Source organism: Cnephaeus nilssonii (assembly GCF_951640355.1).
Source record: "Cnephaeus nilssonii genome assembly, chromosome: 13".
Lineage (NCBI taxonomy): Eukaryota > Metazoa > Chordata > Mammalia > Chiroptera > Vespertilionidae > Cnephaeus > Cnephaeus nilssonii.
In genome coordinates, this window is record NC_137084.1 from 28,918,075 (window position 1) to 28,936,993 (window position 18,919).

An 18,919-nucleotide genomic window follows, 5' to 3' on the forward strand; every position below is an offset into this window, starting at 1 on the left:
CCATATGGCCAGAAGCTGAGAGGGGCTTCTCGGAGCTGAGAGGGGCCTCCAGTCAACAAGCAGGAAGAAGTCAGGACTCACCTCCTATACCTGCAAGGAGATCAATTCCACCAACACTCTGAGTGACCTGGACCCCTCCCTGTTCAAGCCTCCAGATGAGAATGCAACCCTGGCCGACACCTTAACTACAACTTTGCACAGGTGCCCTGCTAAGTCACGCCTGCACTCCCAGTGCACAGACACTGCAAGATCATAGATAGTCATTGTGTTAAGCTGCTAAGTTTGTGGCAATTTGTTTACAGTAACAGAAACTAGTCCAGGGAGGAGAGGAAAAAGGAGAGAGGAGAAGGAGGACCGATGGAAGCAAGCCTGAAGAACCCAATCTCAGGACAGCAGGGAAGCTTCTTTCGCCTTGAGTGGCAGCCACAGTCCAAACATTTTAGCTAAGAGCCGACCTGCCTGTGTTTTTAGGCACAGCCCCCACGGATGTGGGCAGAGTTACAACTAGACAAGGCTACTTCTCACACTTGAAGGGTAAGCAACTTTTCCCAACAATACACGCCCAAGAGCTGTCCTATCTCTCTGCCTTCTCTCTTGGCATGAGTTGGCCATTGCCAGCAACAACACTCAGTCTAATGCTGTATAACTGACCTCCTGCCTCCTCGGTCTGCTGAGCTTCCAGATAATACTCCTGGGCATGTCCCTTAAAGCCCAAAGCAAAGCTGCCTTCCTGGACCAACCCTCTCCTCCCAGCACATGGCCATGGCATTAAAAACCCCACCACCCAGTTCCCTTCCCCTAGTGCTAAAACCAGAACCAGCCCTCTCCAGAGTCTGATCCTTTGATTTCTCAAGCCCAATTAGAGTTGGCAGGATGAAACCAACCTCATGTTACTTTTTAAAATCTTTTTATTTCTTATTTTTTTGGAAATATTTCCAGATAAATGCACACAAAAAAACGTAGCAACAGAGAAGGGATAAGAATGAGAGAATGTGGAAGCCAGAAAGACAGTAGGAGGTCTGAAGGGGGGCAGAGAGCCCCTCCCAAACCACCAGCATCTTCTTCTAGCCTTGGCCAAAGTCTTTCTTTTCAGAGGATCAAGATGAGATTGCTATGTGGGTGATCTTATCAGGAAAAGGGAGCTGGTACCCACACTCCCTGAGCACCAGCCAAATAAATTCTCAACATATGGGACAGAAATATCGTATTTCTCTTAGAGATTACAGTGTTCCATTCCCCTTGCTCTACTCCACCCAGCCTGGGTCTCCACGGTGACTCATCCATCCCCAGTGTAAAATTTGCTCTTACCCACAACCTGGATGATCTGAGCCAGGAGGACACCGTCCGTCACATCTTGCTGGAGATCCTTGATGAGACGTTTGTGGCCTGATTTGGCTAGATAGTGATTGGCCCAGTCAGTGTAGATCTGCAAAAGAGCAAAGAAGCAACTTTAGGAAGCCAGTCGGACCCCATCTGGTCTGAGGCAGCTGCTTGGGCCTGCGCAGCAGCCCCCGTCCCGCTGGCGAGCTGTCCAGGGCCAGCCAGCGCCATTAACATTCAGGGCATTGTGCGGAGGGGGCATTCAGCAGCCATAGCTGGGCTTTCGCCTATTGAGAGATCTGCTGTCAAGGCTCAGGGAAAAGCTAAAGAAAGCTTCAAAACACGCAGAGGCCTGAATGGGACAGGGGACACGGAACTAAACAGTCTGAGCCAGACGCTTTGAGAGGCTGAGGCTCTAAATGCAAGAGAGGCCTCCCCCACCCCACCGCCGCCACCCGGCCCCGTCCAATCTTTTCCTCTTTATTGAGAAAACGTATGGGGAGGTTACCACCCAATAGGCATCTTTTAATGGGCCGTTTCTGGGTATGAAGGGCTATTGAGTTAACCGAGTTCTCAGGAGCCTGGGTCCCTTGTAAAAAAAAGCCAAGTACGAAAACACAGAGCCCCTCAATTACTCTTGTGTGAGTGGAGTTATTGATGGCCTCGCCGTAATCTCAAATTTAATCGGTGTAATTGAAAAGCCAGGCATCATGTTCACTGTTGGGATTCTGTGAACAAAACCCAGCAACTTCTAACACATCTGAACGCAGCATTGGTGTACACCGCTCCCTGAAAGGCAGAGGCTGGGTCGCCCATGAGATCAGGAGCGCAGACCCCTTGGCGGCCATACACAGACCTGCTCCTCTGGGTCACACAATCAGCACAAAATGATGTTTTCTTCCAAACAGGCCAACAAGCATGAAAAAAAAATCTCTCATTGAAAACTTTCCTAACTGACATAAGCCAAATGTAAACACAATTTAAACCCTCCTCACCAATTCTGAGTGCTAAGCTCCAGGCATGGATTTCTGAGCTGGTGGAGGGACACGTAGACCCCATTTACAAGCACTTTTCCTCCCCCAGAGTGGTACAAGCAAATGACTACTCAAAAAAGATAACTATCCTACCTCCACTGGGTCATTTATTAGCACCAACAGTTCACAGACTAACCCGTATGGTGTCTGCATCCAAATGATAAAGGTTATCATGGTATCTCCAGCAGCTGGCCTGCAGACCTCCTGTGACTAAAGAGCAGCAGGAGCCCTGCCCTCACCGGGGCTCTCGCCCTCCATCCCATTCTTCAGAACATCCTGCCCAGAGTAATCTCACACCACGGGGCCCCTCCTTGTCTCTCAGGGCCCCTGGGATGGGGTGTGTCGGTCAGGGCCTAAGCTTGCAAAGCAGAGAGGGGGCACCTCTGACTACTCCACCTGGGGCTGTGAGGGTATCATCCCCCAAAGGGAAAGGCAGGACTGCATTTTCTATCTCCTCAAAACCTGAGGACAGCCGAAACCGGTTTGGCTCAGTGGATAGAGCGTCGGCCTGCGGACTCAAGGGTCCCGGGTTCGATTCCGGTCAAGGGCATGTACCTTGGTTGCGGGCACATCCCCAGTAGGGGGTGTGCAAGAGGCAGCTGATCGATGTTTCTCTCTCATCGATGTTTCTAACTCTCTATCCCTCTCTCTTCCTCTCTGTAAAAAATCAATAAAATATATTTAAAAAACAAACAAACAAACAAAAAACCTGAGGACAGGTTAGCCCTGCCCACCCCACCCCCGCCCAGAAGCCCAGAGAACCACAAGTGCACTGCACACTGCAGTGTGGTGCTATTTCACACCTCGGACCACCCTTAAATCCTCCTTACTTTCCTTCCCTGTGACTTCTAAGTTGTCAGAGATTGAAAAATCTAATAGAGCAAAAGATCATTTTCAACTTTGTAAGTACCGAGAAAGCTAAGGAAATGGTGTGCCATCTTGGTCACCACAGTGGCCAATCTGAAAAGTCAAGGATCATTAAATGAAATTGTCAACAGGGCGAGAGGGAGGGAGAAAAACATTGAGAGGCAAAGGGCCAGACCTGTGTCCAAGTCATGCAGGGAGCTGGTACACCAGGGAGAACTTTTCATGTTCCACCGCAGTCAGAAATGGCTCTGCCAAAGAAATGAATCTCTCTACCTCAAGCTGTTTAAAACAAGAGCTCTTCTTCCCTCAGCTTTAATCCACCAACACACCGCTGCCAACTTCATCTCCCCGAGCACAGCTCTCATCTGACCGCCTGCTCAAAAGATCATCAATGACTCCCCACTTCCCTCTGAATTAAAGTTCTCAGCGATCACACTGAGATCCAAGCAAGTCGTATTATCCCCTGCTCTTCCCCAGACCATGGCTGACCCTTTTGCAGAGGAGGCAGTGCGTGTGGAGTTAAGAGCATGGGCTTTAGAATCGACCAAGTCAAGTAGGCCCCTGGCCCTGGGCAAATGAATTTCTATTCGCTTTGCTTATACCTCCGTTTTGTCCTCCATAAAATGGAGATTATGCCAAATATATTAGGAAACAGGGACTGGCACATTGGGACCTGGCCAAACCCAGCTGACATGTTTATAAACAAAGTTCTACGGGTACGGTCACACCATGTGTTGTCCACGGCTGCTTTCATGCTGCAATGCAGAGTTGAGAAGTGGTGACAGAGAGACCTTTTGGCCCACAAAGCCTCAAATATTTACTATCCAGCTTTTTTCAGAAAAAAAGAAAAAAATGTGCCACTCACTCCGTGTTACAGCGACTGAAGGAGATATAGCTACACATACCAAGTGCTCAGTGGTAATGATTATGCTGACCCTTAGGAAGATGACAAAGCTCGTACTTCCCAGTCTCCAAATGCATGCCAGCCCTTCCACCTGAGTGCCTCCACCTGGGGCCACCCTGCAAGGCCCCATCCAATGCCAGTCCCCGCCTCCCTCCCATGAAGTCCCTCTTGATTTCCTGATTGCATCCTGAGCCACATATGATGCAGGGTGCAGAGAACCTGAACACTGGAACCACCTTTGCACCCTCACCATCATATTTTGGCAGAGACTGTGTCTTGCCCATCTTTGCTGCCTCACAGGGAGGGGGCACACGGCAGCAGGTCGGTAAGTGATTGCCCCGTTGAGCTGAACAGAAAGAAAAAGGGCGAATCCTTGGGAAATTGATTACATTTGAGACTTAAATAATGCGTTCTCGCAGTGAATCCTCAAACCATGATCTCAAGTCTTTATCGATTGAAAAGAGCAAGGAAGAGAGAAAATAAATCACTCTATAGCTCAGGCTCATTAATCAGGATCCATCCAACAAGAATCATTAATTATCTGGAGTTTCCCCTCCCCTCCGTCCTCTCCAGCTCTCAACTTTTTGCATAAGTGAGTCACAAGAAAACACCCAGATTTATTTTAAAAACCAGTTTCACAGGCCATGCTAAGAAGCACTGACATGAGTCAGCCCCATCTACGTCACTTGCTGTGTCAGTAGTTCATGCAATGAATACCATTCTCCCAAGGGGCACCCTTGGAAAATAAACCCACGATATCCCCAGGCATCAAAACAGACTCCCTCGGGGGATTGCACAACTCAGCAAAAACGGAGCTGGGTACGCGCAAAAGATTTTAAGCAGCAGCTAAACTAAAGCATGCAGGCTTCCTGTCTAAGCCTCAGACATTCAGAATCCGCTTCTCCAGAGCCGTCTCTTCCCCAGAGTCCTGGAGCCTTGAGGGCTGCTATTGCTTTAACCCTGAGTCCACTGATCCTTGATCTGTGAACTTTCAGTAGACATGAACAGCAAAAAGAACCACACAAGAGGAAAGAGCAAAACCATCATCCCCACTCCCAGCTCCAAATCATCAGATCATTCTAGAGAAACGAGTCTAGAGAAAAGCTCTAGGATCATTTCGCCCTAGCATCTGCGGCGTCTTTCCCATTGCTTTCCCACCCTGATCCCTCCACCTCCCTGAGCTTAGCTCTCTCTCTCCACCCCCAGGCTGCTGTCAAAGGCTCAAAGAAATAAAAGGGGGAAGGCGATGGCAGCTGAAGAGTGAATTTGTTTTGATTCACTTATTACCCCTGACAGAATTTCCTGGAGCGTGCCAGTCATTTGTTTGCTTATAATGCCACATCCTTCCATATCACCTAGGCTGAAATCAAAGAGGGAAAATTTTGACAGATCGACTGAAGTGAAGAACCTGATTATTAGCTGTAACAAGAAAACATAATAATTGCACGGTGTTAAACCAATGAGGATAATACGTTTATACTGCAATTAGCCTTTAAGTGAAGTGTGTGTGGAGGGGAGCGGAGGGGTAACATTCTATGTAAGGAACCCAAGAAAAATGCCACAAAACAAATGCACCAAAAGTTGGTGCCCTAAGAACTCAACTATAAATCCAGACCCATATGCCGGACAGCCTGATGGGTCCGGAAGGCAGTGGTAGCATTAGGATAGCGGCTCCGGGAGAAGGGTGAAATGTATCTCTTGGAAGGAAATGCCAGTGTGAAGAGAAAGTGAGCCAGTCATTCAGCATCAGAGGTGCTTTCCGGTCGAGCAGTTGTAAAGGGAACACTACTGTTTGGCCTCCATTCAAGAGGTCTCGCTCTAACTTTGGCCACGTCATCAACATACTATTACCATGACTAAGCAGTATGTGATTAAATGGTTTAGATCTGCTTGTTCTGAAGTGCAAAAATAATACTGCAACAATAGCATTGAGTGTTTACCCAGAACCTGAATACCACTAAGAGTGATTATCTAATTATTCACAATTTTATGAAAATCAAAATGCACCATTTGTTATCAAGGGTAAAGCTGGTAACATGTTCACGTCTGCACCCCCAGCATCTAGCAAGGAGTGTGCTACCTACCCCACAGGTGCAGACACATGGCCACATAACCTTTAAACTGCATGGGGTGGTGGGCGGGTCCTGAAATTAGCTGGTGGCTTTTCCCCCTGCTCCCTGGTTTCTCAGAAGAGTCCCATTCTAACCAATGTCGTTGGTGCCACCACATGCCCATCTCGGAGGGCAATGACTCTCCTTCCATCCCAACTTTGCCATCTCCCGATGCATGACTGTGGTCATTTGTGCTTTTTCATAAATCCCCATAATCATAAAGGCAGTGTATCTGGAGTCTTGGGAGCTGGTGTGGACAAGGACTGAGATCTGGCTCTGCCTCTTACCAGCTGGGTGAGTCATGTTCTGGCTGGGGGTTGGGGTCACTCACCTGTGTGACAGTGATGAACAGGGTTGTTTTATGGATTAAATGAGAGCATATATGTAAGTGGTTAACAGTGTCTGGCACACAGTGTTAAATAAATGATGCTTATTCATATGCCAATTAATAAACTCTAGGCTATCTAGATTCTGGGGAATAAGTTATTCTAGACTGTTGAGAGTTTACACTTCTGAGAGCCACACATTTTTATCCCATTGGGGATCTTTCCCAAATGGATTATCATGATCCCTGCTTTTTAAATGAACCCAGTTTCACTTTTTCCTTGAGGAACCACAGACATCGCTATGAATAACAGTGTTTGATGTATACAGGATGCCTGTAGGGCCTGCTGAGTTGCTGGGCCTTCTGTAATAGATGCCATTCCTTTCAAACTGGGTGTAAAGTAAGAGAAAGTACTGTTCAAGTAAGAAGCTTAATGGGACTTTGTGGCACCCCTTTGAGCTGCCCCAAGGTTCAGGAGAGAAGGCTTTTGGCTCTCAGCTGGTCTCCAGGCAGGTAAGTCAGCTGGAAAGCTGGGCTCCAGGAGCACCAAGGTGTGACTGGGTTGTGTGTTCCTACCTGAGCACATGTGGAATGGTACCACCAGCCCTCTCACTCGGCATACGTTTTGTAATACGGCTAAGGTTTTGTAATACGGCTAATGTGAACTTATTTATACCAAGGAGTATACATCTCTGCCTGGACCCAGAAGACAGTACACAGCAGCGGGAAGGGAGGAACCCACTGCTGTTTCCTCCCTTGTTATCTCCAGTCATCTACTTATCCACAACCACCAGAGATACACCCTGATACCTGCCCACTGGTGTGCATACATAGCAAGTGACTAGAGGGAAGGGCAGGGCTTAATCGCTAACCTGGATTTCCATCATGCTCCACATCCTGGCACCGTCCTTACTCCTGCTTTGCCCATGAATATCAAGCCAAGACCCATTGCGTAGAGCCGCATGCCCACCTTGGAGCTTTACGCAGACACTGCCTGAGCAGCTGCCTGCACTGGGTTCTGCTCTTGCTGCAGTTTTACGTAGTGACTTCAAATGTCTGTGGTGACTTTAGAGAACACCTTCTAGTCAGACCATTTTGGTTCCAATCATGCCTCAAGCACTTCCTGGCAGAGTTACCCTAGAAAAAGGACCTAAACGGCCTGAGCCTCAGCGTCCTCATCTGTAAAATGGATCAACTGCCTATTCTGGTTATTGTGAGACAGTAATCTAACAATGCGGGGCACATGGTAAGGGCTCAGTACGTGAGCTATGATGATGATTCCCATGAAGACGATGACATTCAATGCAAGCACTTTGCAAACAATGGATTCCTTTAGTTCTCACTACTCAGTTGGGGAAAAAATGTTATTTCCCCCTTTTAACAAATGAGGAAATTGAGGCTCTGAGGGGTGACATGACTCTCCCAATGTCACGTGACAAGTATGCTGGGTTGGAAAGAAGTGACTAGCTCCTAATGATGCCACACTGCTGCTGAGAGGCCGGCACGGGAACACCAGCCATCGAAGGTCAAGTGCCACAGCAGTGTGGGAAAAGCAGCAGGAGAGGGCAAGGCGTACGGCACAATAGCCAATACAGTGTCACCCTGTCCTGGCCCTGGGAACAGAGTGGCCGCTTGTCACTCAGGGCTAACAGATCCAAGAGGGGAGCTGACACTTTCCCACGTCACCAAAGCACAAAGCAAACACAACTTCACAACAGTGTCACAACACTAAAAATGCCAACAGGACACGAGTTGCGGTTGCAGGACTGTATCCAAACAGGGAAACACTCAGGAGTAAAGTCCCTCAGTTCCAGTCTGAAGTGGGGCAAGGCCAGCCTGAGACCCTTGCACTGAATGCCGGGCGGGCCTGGGAGCAGCGCACAGCCACACAATGGCGGCATTGTCTGTCAGGGACGGGAACAAGCAGCAGGTGGGCGTGCACAACAACTCCAGAGGTTTTGAAACTGTGCCTTTAGGAAAATACACCAGGCTGGTGAATGTGCTGGGAGGGACTGGGGAGATCTCAAGGATGAGCATGTAGGCGCCTGCTTACTCCACACCTTGGGTTAACCCACTTTCAGTGCCTACGACCTCCCCTTTTCTGCACCCGGTTCTCCTGGGACAAGCATTACTCTGCACCGCACTCCATAGTAAACACAATACTTTCCCATTCACTTCCTCACTCGGTCACCTATGCATGAGGGATCGGTGCTTCTGTAGAGGGCCTACTGTGTGCCAGGAGTTTACACCTGTGACCTCATCTATAATCTCTCCCTGCTGGAGTGGCAGCTCCAGGAAGGAAGGAATTCTTATCTGTTTTGTTCATTGAAGTTTTCCAAACAACGAATACAGTGCCTGGCACATAGTAGCTGCTCACTAAATATCTATTAAATAAATGAATGATCGTCCCCATTTTATATACTGGAAAACAGAGGCTCTGAAAGGTGCACAGGGTCCCAGAGCTAAGAACAGGGACCATTCCCTTGGCCCCAGGCAGCCTGCCCCGGAGCGCTCACAATGGCAGAGTCCAGCCAGTTCTCCCCGGGCCTCCCTGGAGAACCAAAAAAGGGCAGGTGAGGATGAAGATGAAACTGCTCCTGCTTGCTTCCAAATAAAATGGGGCCCCTCAGCAGTGCTTCCTCTCACCCGCTCCAACCCTAGAAGTGAGATCGTAACAACTTTCAACCGCAGGCCTAGCAGCTCCAAGAAAACCAAGTGTCAGAGCCCACTTGGAATTTTGTAAGTATTTTCTGGCCCTTCCTGTGTTCATTGGTCACTAATTCGCATGCTCTCCTTCCAAGTGCTTCCTCTACGGCTGTGGTGGGGGTTGGGCCCTTCCCTGCAGGTCTGGGGGCAGCTGCTGAGCACTTTCACAGTAAGCACCCCAAAACCCACAGGAGCTTCTCAGCGCTGCCTGGCAGGGCAGCCACACCTAAGGGTGACAACCTGGGCAATAATACAGGCTTCTTTCCAGTCTGCTTCTTACCTGACCTTTTACGTATTGGCCTCTACTTGGTCTTCCAAATATCCACAGCTCCCCTCATCTGCACACTGACTCCAGGTAAAGAGATGCCAGCAACTGTGCCTCTCAGTCACTCCCATCCAGCCCAACTGCATTGGCTTAGCTTTCCAGGCACAAGCTCTTCCCCAGCCAGGACCCCGGAGTCCTGGGTAACCTCGGGTAGGTTGCTTAACCTCTCTGGGTCTCAGCTTCTTCTCCAGGGGATTGTTGGACAGATAGAGGGAAATACCAGAGCTAAAGAACCCCACACATATTTGGGCACAGAGTATGCCAAGGTTTGTAATCTCTTGGAAAACCAACCTTCTGAGCCTCAGCTTCCACATCTTTAAAATGGGATGATGATCTATTATTCCATTGTCTACTAGTATGGAGGGCTATTGTGTCTAATGTTTGCAAAGCTGCTTAATACAGTGCCCAGCACATGTTTAATGTTAAATGTTAGTTCCCTTTCCTGCCTTTTCTCCATGTCCCTAACCCACGACTCTCTCAAGTCCACCTCTCATACCATGGGCTCCAGGCTGCATTAAGATTCAGCCCTACCTGTGGGTTTTCTGGCCTGGCATGTCCTCCCTCATCTCATCCACTTAGCAGCACATTGCCTTCTCCTAGAAACCAACCCGGACTGCCAGGCTCCTCTCCCTCCGCTGAAACCCTAGTGCACTTACGATGAACCAACCCTGTGTGTCTGGCTCCCAAGCCGCTGTGCCTTTGCCCACGCTGTCTTCTCTGCAGCCAGTACCCTCTCTACCCCACCACCTGGCAAACGCCTACTCAGTGTCTTAAAACCCAGTCAAGTGTCAATCCCTGCAAAGCCATTCCCAACCCACTTTCTCATTCCCAACACAGAATTATTTGTTCCTTCTTCTTGGCTCCAAAAGCACTTTGCACATGCCTTTATCACGGCTATTATACCTACCTACCCACATCTCTCTCAACGAGGAGCTTCTCAAGAGCAGAGAACAAGTTTTATACATCTCTGAAACATTAGTAAAATGAAGCACACTAGAAGCATTAGGAAGGTGAAGAAAGGTGCACAGGGTCACAGAGCAATGTCTGACTCATGGCAGGGGCTCAATAAACAAGCACTTACTTGCACCCCTATGTTCATAGCAGCGGAATTTACAACAGCTAAGATCTGGAAACAGCCCAAGTGCCCTTCAGTAGATGAGTAGATAAAAATAAAAGCTGTGGTACATTTACATCGTAGAATACTATGCAGCAGTGAAAAAAGAAGGATCTCTTACCCTTTTGAGGCAGCATAGAGGGACCTGGAGAGTATTATGCTAAGTGAAATAAGCCAGTCAGAGAAAGACAAGTACCATATGACCTTATGGAATTTAATAAACACAATAAACTGATGAACAAAATAGATTCAGAGACATAGATGCATGGAACAGACTGTTGAATCTCAGAGGGAAGGTCGGGGAGGGTGGGTGGGAGGGAAGAGATTAACCAAAGAACTTGTATGCATATATGCATAACCCATGGACACAGACAATACTCTGGTGAAGGCCTGGGTCATAGTAGAGGGGTGTGAGTGGGGGCCAGAAGGGGTCAATGGGGAAAAAAAGGGACATATGTAATACTTTCAGCAATAAAAATTCAAAAATAACAAAAAAGAAAAAAACAAGCACTTATTGACTTATTGAAGGATGAATGGATGGACAGAAAATGAAGGAACAGATGGATGGAGGGGAGGAGGGAGGAATAGACTAATCAATGTTTAGGCAGATGGACATATGGATGAGTGGGTGGAAGAAAAGATAGATGAATGCTTAAATGGGGAGATGGCTGGCCAAAGGGATGAATGAATGGATGGGATGGATGAATGAATCTGTTCCCTTCACTGTCTCGATGCCAAAGTCCATGAAATCACGAAAATTGATGTACCTTTTAGATCAGTCAGAGCACAAGGCACAGAACAGGAACTGATAGGCAACACTCCGCTGTGAGAATTCCCAGCAGCAGCATAGCAGGGCCCATCTGACAGTGAACGCTCAAGTTCTATTTAAAAAGACGGGCACACTTAACTAGAGCAGGCAGGTACTGGCTCAGGTGTCCACTGTTAAACTTACAGGAAATTTCCAAGCGGGTTGTTAAACACAGCCATTATTTACAAAGACATATCAGAAAGAGAAATTAAGAAAATCTAATTTACAACTGCATCAAAAAGATTAAAATACCGAAGGCCGGGTTTTCTTCTCGGGGCAGCTGTTTCCTAATAGTCCAATTCTGCATTACCAGATTGGTCTACTATTATTCCAAATATTCTCTGAAAGGATTAATACAATCTGTATGATTAGATATTTCTGATTCTCTACAATGTTCCTTTAGGAGGTGTTTCTGAATCCCAAAGGACCGATTCATCCCCAATTACAATTACAGCGTTTCAGTGACAGAACCTCTGGTGATCTGGTATAGCCCTAACTTTACAGCTGAAGAAAGAGAGGTCCATTGAAAAATGTAACATTAAATTACTTTTATGTTATTGCCGAACCAAAATATATTTAACACAACATAGGCACTCTATGGACCTAAAATAAATATATAGGCCACAATAAAACCTAATTAAAAATGAAGCAAATAATAATGTAGCCTTTTTTGTATGCTAAAGCTGAACTTAGCAAATTGAATATTCTAAAAAATAAAATATTTGCTTTCAAATTGTTTAAAATTTTCCAAATTTATTAAAATTTAATTAACATATCATGACCTGCATATACTATTTAAAATGTATAATTTGATGAATTCTAACCTAGATGTGCCCTTGAAATCATCACTACCATCAAAATAAACATTTCTACCAGCCCCAACCACTTCCCTGCAACCTGTATTACCCATCCCTCAAACTACTAATACTGCTGTTGCAAGGCTAACACTGATTTGCTGTCATTACACCCCCTGGCCAGAAAGCCAATTGCTAAAGCACTAGGCAAACACAGGTGAAACAGGAAAAATTATGTTATTTCTTCCCCACCACCACCCCCACCATGGGGAGATGTATGAATATGCAAATTTAGGGGAGCAGGCTGAGCTAAAATGCTTTACATGAGAAAAAGAGAATCCAGGGAGAGAAAGAGATGAGGTTTAGAGCTGGGAAGCAGGGAGCCTATGGGGTGGGAGGAGGGAGAAGCCCTGGAGACAAAAATCTAGGGGCATTTAATGAAGTTTTCCATGATCTGAACTGTCCCCTTTCAATAAAATAGACATTCTTACCAGTGCTTCCTAGGGCAAATGAAATCCTCAGGCAAACCAAGAAGTGCCAAGTCCTGCTTCCCAGTGGGTGAAGGGACAGGAAAGAGTAAGCCGGAGCCTCGTTGTGATTAGGTTTCTCCCAGTTAAGAGTGATGAGGTTTATCCACAGGGACAAGTGGGAGGATGGTGAGCTCGCAGTATCCCTGGGTAGCACATAGTAGCTATTGGTCACAGGGCACTTCTTCAAGGAATGCTGGCTGAAAGGCCCTCTTCCCTGCCTCCTCCCTCCAACACAAGGCTCCTGGGTTTTGGCATCAGTCTCCCAAACATTTCTGGTCTTAGGCTGCCCAGCCTCTCCCTGCCCCGACAGTCACTCCATTACCCACAGAGGTGTCCCAACTGGCCCTGCTCAGAGTGCTCCCTCGCTCCCGGCCACTGCCTCAGCCTGACCTGGTAATTAAAACTCACCCGAACCTCCTTCCCTTCCATGGGGGCTTGCTAGGTCTCAGGTAGGAAGCTGCTAGGGATGGCCAGGCGAGTCACTGTGCCCAATTAGCATTTCCAATGGAGTCATCAATACTTTAGTCAGGAGATTGATGTGAGGAAATGGAACCACTCTGGCAAGCTTGGGGGAAGTGTGTGTGTGTGTGTGTGTGTGTGTGTGTGTGTGTGTGTGTGTGTGTTTTACTGGTAAATGTTTTTATTTTGGTTTAGATCTTTTACTAGTAGGACCATTCAGATCACAGCAAGTGAGTGGCTGTAAGCTCTGCATTGCTTCTTAAAATTCAAACTACCCAACACAAACTGTGATTATTTGAGGATGCTCTCTTATCCAAGAAACTGGATGGTAGTTTAAGGATTCCCCTGGGTCAACTTGCTTGAGAAGATTATATAGCAGCCTGGTTTACCAGGAAGAAGCGGATTTAGTGAGGACCTCAAGCGTGGGGTGTGCATGGGCAGCCAGGCTTTCCCGCTTTCCTGCGAGAGGAGCTGTGATGGAAGGCAGGGCAAAAGCAAGGTGGTGGGGTCTTGGTTTCACTTAGAGAAAGTGGGAGGTGGAACCAGTTGGGGGCCCTGGAAAGTAAATGGGGCCGCATGTCTCCTTACTCTCCCCACTTCCAAGCAGGTGTAAGGAATAATCCCATGCGTGTCCCTGAACTTCATGATAGTGACGAGGAGAAAATGTTGTGTAGTGGTTCCAAGTGTGAAGCCAGATCTGGGATCGGGTCCTGGCTGCACCTCCTAATGCACAAACCCAGGCAAGTTACTTACACTCCAACTCAGTTCTTCCTCGGTAAAGTGGAGGTAGTAGTATTGTTACACAGACATGAGCAGAGCAAGGAGGGTGGGCCAGGCACAGAAAGTCACCGGGGCAGAAAGCCCCGGATGCCTAGCAAGGGGCAAAACTGGGAAAACAAGAACCTCCCCCCCAGGGTAACCTCTCCTCCCCTAGCATATCACTGGTCATGTGGTTTGGACCCCTGATCTTTCATATTGCTGGTCAGGCAGTTTAGACGCCCCTGACCTTTTCCTCCCTAAAGATAACATCTAGGCCTCAGTTGTATTTCAGCTCCAGGCCCAGAAAAGCAGCAAAACCAGACAAGTAAGTGATACTTGGCTGCCTCAGGACCAGCTACATTGACTGATGACCCCCTGCCCTGGCACCGACCAATCAGTGGAGACCAGGGCCCTGAAAGAGCACACCTGGGAAGCTGATGAATATTCTATTAAGACCCTTCCCTGAGACCTCCCCTAAGATTTCCACCTGCAAGAGAGAGAAAAGTATGCTCAGGACAAAGGACCCTGAGCATACTCTCCCTCCAAGGAGCACACCCATGCCATTGCCTTCCCCGTCTCCCTCCCCCACAGGCCTGTACCCCCTAACCTCTAAGGCACCCCAAAAGACTTGCAACCTGGGGAGCAATGGGTATCAGCAGCTTGTCTTGGGCTAACCCCCTGAACCTGTCTCCAAGGCCCCCTTTTCTCTGGCTTCTCGGTGAGCCAAAAACTTTCCTGTTGCTTCTTCTATGGCATAGAATCTATGCCCTTCCTTGTTTCACTGTCCTAAGTATATTTTTGCTGCCATCGTGGACCCAACACCCTTTGGCTCAGAGCTATGTAGCCTTTCCCTTTGGATATCCCCATCCCCCAGCCCCTTTTCCTTAAATAAATTGAATTTTTCTTAAATCACTGTCTGAGATGGCTATTTAGTGTGCCTGTGCACCACGGACTTTAACCTTCCAAGTATCTAGCATAAACTTACACTAAGGATTAAATGAGGAAAAGCAAGCACCTGTGAGCACACACACATAGGTATTTCATGAAGGGAATGATGCCTATTAAGGAAGGTCCAGGTGCTCAAAGTCATTGGGCCAGCGGGACCTTAGAAAGCTTGACATCCTCATAAATGGTCAGAGAGCGCCATCCCATCGGGCGGAGAGGCACAGGGTCTGGTCAAGGCAACGCTGGGCCACTTGTGGGAAAGTTGTGTGGCAAGGCTTTAAAAATCTCTGGAGGGCAGGCAGTTCCCAGCAGTGGCTGGCACTGCCCTGCCTGTTCCCCAGTTGGGAGCCTCCTTCCTTTCTCAGCAACAACTCGGCCAAGTGACTTGGCCTCGGTGGAGGTGGCCGTTGTGCCCTGGGCCCCTCTCCAGGCCAGATGTCAGAACTCTCAGGCCTCGGGCATGTAGGGCTTTTTTGCGTTTTGTATTTTTGGAATAGGCTTTTCCTAGGAGGACTAAATGATACCAAGCTGGCACCCAGGAAAGAAGTGGCTCCCCTTCCCCGGGGACAACGTGGCCCACAGCACAAAAGAACCATTTGCACAAAGGTACTATTTATTTTACAAAGTCCTGGAAGCAAGCCCCGATTGATTCATCTCCAGAGAAGAATAAAGTCCTAACGGCAGCTCAGCCTCCCATCTGCAGTGCCCACAATGTATAAAGCGATGTGGTAGACACGATCAAATCTGAGCCTCGCTGTGATTTGGGGAAAAAGGGAGGTGGCACATGCTCCCCATTTCATAGATGAGGAAGAGAGAGCTGAGCTGAACAGATCAGCATCAGCATGGCAGCCCCGTATTCTAACTCAGTCTGGCCACCCAGGTGTTGCAGGGCAGTTACAAAAACCAGGCCAGGCCACTGGATGGGCACGATGGGGAGAGATTTCTAGGACGAAACTGGAGGGAGTCTTGTCTTGTGAGAAAACAGGAGTTGGAATTCTGTGTCTACTCAGCCAGGTTGAGCAGGAGATGGAAATCCCCGTGCAGTACGAGAATGCTCATCGAAGCTCGGAGCCACATGACATGGCTTCATTCTACTGAAATATCTATTTTTAACAACCTTCCTCAGAAAGAAATCTCTTCCATAGGGCAGTGAGCCTAGATCCCGGAGCTGAAAAGTAATAATAACCCAAAGACACCCCCGTTCCTCCCACTTCACCTGGGGTGGGGTTAGACATCTAAAGCAAAGGACACAGCGGTGCCCAGAATTCCAGCAGCCTTCCCCCTCTAATGAGCCAACATGCCCGGAGGACGGAGGCAAGGAGGAGATGGAAAATACTCAGAGGGCTCTGTAGAGCAGCTCACATGGAAAACAGCCTCAAACTGCGTCAAAAGGTACCTGTGCGGGGAGTTTTTTCCTACAGCATTTCATACCAACATCATTCATGTCCTTGCCGATACAGAATACCTCCTCACCCGAGCAAATGTGTTGGGGGCTTAAACATTTTACAATCCATCATTCCAAGGTCAGTTGTGCACAGTCATCACTAAGCAAATAAGAGCAGCACACTCTTCCCTGGAAAAATAAGCCCTTCCTAAAGCTTATAAGGTTCCTGTGACTAGGGAGGAGAGTTGGGGGAGGGGCAGGGAGAAGTTTGGGGAGGAGGAGGAGGATCCACTATATCCTTTTTTTTTTTTTGCAAGTTAAACAGACCACATTCAAGTGACCATTCTGATTGTCACACCAGAGCGCCACTCTGCCACAAGCCTCAGGACCGCCTTCAACCTCAGGGTTGCCGTAACAAGCAGGCTAAAGATTAAGGAGGCATAAAGAAAGAGAAACGCATCTTGCCTTTTTGCTCGGAGTTGCAAGGTCCCACATGGATCCCCCACAGGAAGCAGAAAGCCACGAGGTAGCTGCTGCCTGGCTGGAAAGATCTCATCCAGGTTGTCCGGCCAGGGGTGGGAGAGGTCAGGATGGGAAATCACTTCAAGTTGCCCCCAGAGGAACCCCCTCTGCAGGGAGGCCCTCTGAGTACTGCCTCACGGCTGTCAAACCCTTAGCAGAGGTCAATCTTCCTCCCCGTGGGAGACCTGCCACACCTGTTGGCATCCTCCACCTTCCTGATCGTTGCCTTTGGTGTTTGCAATTGTATTTTTTACAGGCCATTTACGACTCCCGGACACATCCTCCCTACCTGCTCTAAAAATACACCACTGGGCCTGCAGCTTTGAGGACACAGGAAACAAAAAGCAACAAGGAGGTGGCAGTTCATTCCGTGAAGCCTTCTGCAGATGAAAGACTGGCTTGGAGCCCTCGCGCTCCCACCTAGCAGAGAAGACAGACTGCAGCCATCTCTAAACACAAGTCCCGATTCAAGCAGAACTCATCCTCTCTCCCCACGGGCCCTGCCGGAGTCCCTCGAGACTGCTTACCACTTTATAATGGTCACAGGAATCCCAGCTCTGGCCCCGGGTGGGAACCCACAAGTTGATGCTTATGGGCATGGCGTGACCTACAGCACGGTCCCGGCAGTCCACGGCCTGCGCCCTCTCGGGGTGTCTAGTTCAAAGCACTGTGGAGGCGTGTGAAGCCTCGAAGGTTAATTTTAGCTGAAGTCACGCTCCCGCTGCGGTCAGATTTTCTTACACAGGCCACCTCCTGAATAGCGGCAGCTTATGTTACCCCAGCCCGCTGGGCGGCCCTCTGGCCCTGGGCCCTGACTGCAGACGGCTACAATTCTTCCCTCTCCATCTCCCCACCAAACTCTCTTTGCCCTCCAAAATAATCTGACTCCCCGGGCTTACATTAAAGGAAATAAATCACAATTCTTTTGCTGGCCCAGGCAAACAAACTTGGGGATGGCACCCCCCTCGCCCCCTCCCTCACCCACACATCAGAGAGGCTGAGAGGCTGGGCAAGGAAGCTCCAGGCCAAGGGGCTGCATAGCCTTCACTTGAACTAGGCAGCGGCTGCTGAGGCCACACAAGCGCAGAAGCCTGATGTGCTTTAATTTGCTGCAGTGAGGTTTTGACAGCCTTTGTCTGTGCTGCTGGTGGTGTGGTGCCCACACGTGTCTCATCTCTTTCCTGTCACACACTCTGTCAAAAGGAGGGATCACGCTGCCTGCCCTTCCATTCCTCTAAAAGGCTGACGAAGGAAAGGAATCTGCGTGTTTCCACCCTAAGATCTCACTCCGGCTAAGGAAGAGAGTGGGAGCCCTCATTCAGCTCAGCAGAGGTTTGAAACAGCTACCTGGGCCTTTGCGTGGTGGCCGGATCCCAGATCTCAGCACTCATTGGGCGAGTGTAGACTCAGGAGGAAGGTCACCAGGAGCAGCCCATTTCAGGCCCCACTTCTTGCCAAGATCAGTGATTGGGACCTGGGAGCTGACGGAACCAGTTTGTGCAGAAGTTGCTGGCCAGATGGAAGTCTGTTACGCTCTTGAGATGGCCTCCTCTCAATGTGGACAGGGCCATGGAAAGGCTATGGAAAAATTAAACGAATCCAGAGTGGCCTACTGAACCTCCAAACAAACCCTATAGCCGATAACCTTGCAGGAGAAACACTGCTGAGCAGGATTTGAATAGGCGTGAAGACCACACCCAGAAACTGTTCCATGTGGGATGCAATGCCATGTCTTTGCCCCACCTGAGGTCTACCTGCTACACTCCCACTCGGCCTAGGCCTCTCCTTCATAAGACTCATCATGCCAGTAATTATTTCATGCACTTAGGTATGTATGGAGCATGTGCTCCGTGGCACATACTCTTCTAGGCTGAGAGGAGTCAACAGTGAATAAGATTAAAACCTCTCTCCTGGGGTTTTAATCTATTGAGGATGAGGGGTGGCAGAGAGAGACAAAATGGTGATAAATTAATGAGCAAGCTGGTATCAGAGAATGACAAATTCGATGACAA

The 18,919-nt window shown here is 48.6% G+C and overlaps 1 protein-coding gene across 6 annotated transcripts in view; it reads right to left on the reverse strand.

The window, feature by feature from the left end:
- NAV2 (neuron navigator 2) overlaps positions 1-18,919 on the reverse strand; it is a 370,532-nt gene that overhangs the window by 246,798 nt on the left and 104,815 nt on the right. For all 6 annotated transcript variants that reach the window (XM_079786933.1, XM_079786930.1, XM_079786929.1 and 3 more), the window contains exon 2: positions 1,309-1,426. In XM_079786933.1, coding sequence (XP_079643059.1) covers positions 1,309-1,426 — 118 coding nt within the window. The remainder of the gene's footprint in view (positions 1-1,308; positions 1,427-18,919) is intronic.